This window comes from Branchiostoma floridae, chromosome 2 (genome assembly GCF_000003815.2).
Source record: "Branchiostoma floridae strain S238N-H82 chromosome 2, Bfl_VNyyK, whole genome shotgun sequence".
Taxonomy (NCBI): Eukaryota; Metazoa; Chordata; class Leptocardii; order Amphioxiformes; family Branchiostomatidae; genus Branchiostoma; species Branchiostoma floridae.
The window spans coordinates 19339065-19344670 of record NC_049980.1 but is presented as its reverse complement, the minus strand read 5'-3'; the positions used below and the strand labels follow the sequence as shown (position 1 = coordinate 19344670).

The 5606-nt window shown below is 39.7% G+C and overlaps 1 protein-coding gene across 1 annotated transcript; it reads right to left on the bottom strand.

The window, feature by feature from the left end:
* Positions 1 to 127: 127 nt before the first annotated feature.
* On the bottom strand, positions 128 to 3193 carry LOC118410012. The gene is made up of 5 exons (XM_035811460.1): positions 3015 to 3193; positions 2828 to 2868; positions 2158 to 2232; positions 1440 to 1648; positions 128 to 1065 (listed from the first exon to the last, which is right to left on the bottom strand). Exons 1-5 carry the CDS (start codon positions 3063 to 3065, stop codon positions 875 to 877), a joined length of 567 nt encoding a protein of 188 aa, XP_035667353.1. The 5' UTR covers positions 3066 to 3193; the 3' UTR covers positions 128 to 874.
* Between the last annotated feature and the right edge of the window lie 2413 nt (positions 3194 to 5606).

Genomic DNA, 5606 nt, shown 5'->3' with positions numbered 1-5606 from the left:
TTTGTGTTTTCCTGTGTTGTGGATTGTTTGGTCTTAGAGCAGTCAGGTATATACTAGTAGCTCTTTTTATACAACTGCCTTTTTATTGAAGGTACAGCCAAGTATTGAAAATTGAACAACACGTGCACATTTTAGCAATATCAATTCTTTTCAAAACTATCTGTGAAACGTTTGACTACCTTGATACTTATTACCAGTTCGAAATTCAGATTAAGATATTGTATTTATCGCCTGCTGGGGGAGGGGGACCCGACAAAAATAATGTTAACCATGCAACATAGCTAAAAATTCGAACTACCCGCTGCAATATCGAGAACCGACCGCACAATAAATCACGCACTTTATTTAGTAACCCTACCCCCCCCCCCCCCAAATGTAAGGATTATCATTCTAAAATGCAAATTGTATTATCTTATTTCTTTTCAATTTTCTTTGCACATTACAACTACCAGGGTTACTGAGTCATAAGTGAACACTTAAGGACACACTATCATTGAACCAAGAGGGACACCATCGTTGACAAGTAGCATCGAATGAGAATTCTATGTTGAATGCACAGCATCTTGTAGTTTATTTAGTTTATTGTTGCTATGTATGATGAGCTGATTAACTATACACCAGCACACCATTGATACACTGCGAAACAAATAATTGGATACAAATCCTCATGTAAAGCGGTTCAAATATTAGATATTCTCACAGATCACAATGGTCGAGTGCAGGTGGTGTTTCTGTACAGAACTGTGTGGTTCACAGATGAGGCACTCTGTAGGATTTTGGACGTTAATTTTGGGTTTCGGGGCGTGATAGAGTTCTTTATTATTGAGTATTTTTTATATGCTACTTAATATCATAAACATTTCACAGAAATATTCTATGTATGCTGGCCTCCGTTATTTTGCCCAGACGTAAGTTGCCTTGACGGTGTGGTTGTAGGTTCTTCGTGACACTCAGTAGGGTACAGTGAGTAAGGTGGAGGTTTTTCTCCAGGACGAATGGGTCGCATGTCTGCCAAGTATTCATCAAACAACATTCCGGTGTTGTCATGTTCCTCACTGGAAACCGCTGGAAATGTGCAAAATCAATCCTTTGATAAAAAAATCCCATAGCGATCAGACTTCACCCCCTCCTAACGTATGTAAAACATCATAAAGTCATGATAACTAATTTGTCAGAAACACATGTAACTACACTGATAAATTAAGTGTCAAACTTGCGTGCTCGTGTGAAGCACGCGCGCACATCAAAAGATATGATACTTCGCTCCTGATAATAGACAGCTGCAGTTGTGACGTTAACTGTCTACACGGAGCATTTAGGTCGTGAGAAAACCTGTTGCAAAATACAAATGTATACGTATACATTATAACAACATTCAACGAAACTTTTGAAAGTACCAGCGGAGTAAAGCATTATTTTAGGTAACGTTATACTATTACCTTGCAATGCTGGTGTCCTGTGCTGGTCTGTCGTTGTACACCTTGGAGAGTACGGTGGGAGGGCTAAGCTCACGTCTGGTGGTGATGGGCAGCTGGTCAGCTGGTGAGCATCTCGACTGTTAGAACTTGTTCTTTGTTTTGCTAGGCATCGTTTGCAGGCTGTGATGATACCGGACAGCACAGCAAACAGAAGCAACAGCAGGCCTAACCTGTTGGTGATGCAGTATCATCATACAAGCAGAACGGATTGACCAAAGATGGCCCCAAATCGATATTGACTCATCATTGTGTTGATTTTTCTTCATCACTTACATTTTATACCAGGAGTTTGTTGCTATTAAGATATTGATGAGACGGTACGTCTGAATATTAGAATCTAATAAGAGATATAACTTAGTTACTTTAATTATACTGTAGCCCATGCCAGGTGGTTACTAAATAGTCAACACGTTACAACAAGACTACAGTCGGGATAAATTTCGTGTCATGCATTATGTTGATGTATATGTAAAGTCTTTCAATTTCAAACGCCAAACAGGAACTAGCAAAGTGTTGCATGTGTTTGAGGCGTAATAATCGATCATGCAATTCAGGTCGGAGCTACAAGTTCGTTGCAACAGTAAAACAGTGTCGAGAAGGTTAACAACGTGATTGAAATAGAGAATTTGTATTTATATAAGACAAAAATCATAGTACATGTAGCTAGAAGATTTCTTACCAGAAGTACCAATAGGACCAGAAGTACGCACGTGCACAACACCGGTCATGACAGCAATAGTACCCATCGGGACAACTATGCACAATAAACATTAACAACACATTAGTAACGCCCAGATTTTACTCTTCCACTTCCAACACAACAATGCTCTTCCATTGTGGTCACCTTTTGTTCTTTTGCCCAGCAATGTAACAAAAACTCGCAGTCGTACTCGTAATGTAAACCACCTAACCTGCGTATGACACCTGATGTAGCATTCCATGATGTCATGATCATTCTACTTATCGTTTTCTTTTTACTAACGTTAAATTTGCATGATAAGACCGCCCGTAAATGAGTGCTAGTCCGGTATTCCTATTTTACTTTGACCGGGTAGCCCTATCCAGTACCCGCTGCCCTACCTTATGCCCGTTTGAAAATGTTAGTACGGGTTCCTGTGCAAGGTAATAGTAGTAAATTAACGTTTAACTATGGCGGTTGTGTCAGTACAACCTCCTTGAGTACAGTAAGTACCGTTTGTGATCAGAACGTGTCCTGCAAATACTACTACTACTAGTAGTAGTACTAGATATTTGCTAACATATACAAATGTAGAAGAAAGTCCCCATGGCTGCTTAGACATTTCTACGCACTGAGAACTATTATAGTGCGGTGAATACGAAAGACTCACTATTTGTTCTCATAACAGCGAGTGTAGCCTGCTCGCACAACCTAAAACAAGAAGGAAGTAGAGGCCGTTGTTAAACGCGAATGAATACGCGCAAATTTGTGGCATTCAATACAGGATGGAAATCACTTGCATACTTCCTTTATCACACCTGATCATGAGGTACGTAGCAAGAATATGAAAATCTCACCGGTATTAAGTAGCTACAAGCCAGGGGAATTATAAAAGCTGTAATCGCCATTTTGTCCCGGGTCAGCGTTGTTTGTCTCAAAACGAGCCTTGGTTGTTTGCGTGTGCAAATTACAAAGGGTACGAACTGTTGGCTAAATATCAACCCGTTAGCTCTTTGGACTGGTCACACTGGGCAACATAGTCGTCAATGGTCAGACCTTTGCACACCTAGTGACTTACTTCAGCGCAGTAGACCCTGCCCTGGACAATTCACTGAACCATTACTGCTCATGAGTGACGATTAACACCTTTTTCGTTGTGACGTTTTTAATTTCTTTAATCAAACGAGCTAACTGTTACATGTCACAACAAGTTGATGCACAATTGGTATTCGTATCGTAGTCTAGCATGTAAGGTCGGCTTCTTCCTGCTTCCAGTTGGTATTAAACATTTCTGAATGCATCTCCAATTCCAAAATCACCTCTCGCGCTTGCCCTTGGTGAAACTATTCGTACGTAGAAAAGTGCCTAAAAATTGACTTTCGTAATTGAAGTTCAACATCCATGACTCGGGCTAATATTGCTTATGTTGCATTTAACGTTGTCATAACGTTTAATATTTTGATTTGATTTATTCGGCTGTACAGCCAGGGCTACCCAACTAGCCGGACAATAACAGCATTAACAAATCATGGGTAAGGCCACAGCAAGTAAATTTCATGGATGACATCCTCTGCAGACTGAAAAAATAGTACGATAGGGCGAAAAAAAAACAAGATGGGTTTAAAAAAACAAGATGGCTACATTTTCAAAATAGGTACCATAAAGTTGTGATAAACGTTGTAACAAGAACTATAGGGACAAAACATGGTATCAGAGCCAACAAGGCATTCATTCCTGTATTCAAGATGTGTGGTAAAAGTGACACTAGTGTGGTATCACATCACAAACAAAGTTGGTAATCACACTCATGGCTTCCAGTCACTTTGACAACTATTCAACAAGTTGTCTACAACTACAGTCATGGGTACCTCGCAAGTGTTTTTTTTTCTACAAGCACAATTATTAGGCTACAACACAACATATTTGCTTATTTTGGTACTTCTTTTGTTTATTTATTCACACAACAAAATACATAAAACAATTCAGAAAAGAGTGCATAAAAAACAGGTACAGGAGGAGGGAAAACCGTAAACAGCTGCTTATACCTTCATTCCTTGACAAAGACTGATGCTGTGCAGTCGAAAATTTGGGTGAGTCCAATTTTTGTTTTGGAACAGGTCTACCATTTCAAGAAAGAGCGTATACTATGCCCTCCTCCTCTATACTAAACAAATGTATGGTAGCCGGTAACATCCATTGGCATAATACCGGTCGGTTTACTGCAATTTCTCAAGCAATGCTAATTTGGCAAATGATCAACGCATCATTTTCTCCAGTTACATGTTGCTGTTACAGCTTACCTTTGCCACTTCTTCTGTGTAAATTATTTTGTCTCTCTGGTCCTGCTAAAAACATAATATCGTAATTGGAACACACCGCGGAATTGCACGGAGAACGGGCGCGTGGTTGGAAGGGGGTGCACTATACCGGTCGAACGAAACACGGCACAATTAACTGCCGCTATGTACCTTTATACATCCTCTGTTGTTCCTTTCTTTCCTGTTAGTAGTTGCACAAAACAAAAATCTGCATGAGCATACAAAAAGTCATGAGAAAATGGGCGTATACTGACAAGAATTTTCATTTAATTTTGGTCCGTCACAACCGCTATGACGTAAAACTTTACTGCTGGCCGTAGCATTAAAAATGGCGGGAAAATGGCGGCGTACGTTCAATTTGACCCATTCAGCCGTAGATCCGGGCGATAATGCAACAGTTCCTCACATTTTTACATGAGTTGTAGGTCACCAACAGAAATTCAAGATTGCTGTTGAATCATGCTCGTCTTGTGCCGTGAGCACATGTGATTATTATCTACAAATCTGGCGATGAACGTGACAGTGTGTTTGTCCCACGACGAGCTCGCCTGCCCCGAAAATGACCTGAAAACTTTTGGCCTTGTTGTCTTCGAATGCATTGTTATCGATGCTTTGTAAATGCTGTATTGGACACCTAGATGTCTGAAGTGTGCATACCTCAGAAATAACTATTGTTGCATGTGTAGATCTCTTTAAGTTCCACTATTTTTAATCGACCGGTATAAGGCTTATGACCGGTATTATGCCAATGCATGTTAAATAACAAAGAAGAGTAACTTACAATTTAAAAAAAAATTCAAATACATCGGGGAGTTTGTTTGAGAATTTTACTAATTTGCAACTTATTGATATCATGCATATTTGATATTTTTGATTTTAGAAATAGAGGGGCTGTACGATGTGAGAGAAAATCAGAGGCAGTGGCTATTCGCGTGAATTTCTTTTGTTGGGTTATAAGAGGGTGCAGGGTTGTACTTTATTTAATTTATCGTCAATTTGACCATCCCTGCAGAAGAAAAAATTCTTGTTTTTTTTTCTGAACTGAAATCAGGCGAAAATGAGTGCGCGCGCTAATGTCATCCATGAAATTTACTTGCTGTGGCCTAACGTTAACTTTCCAGGCGATCCGTG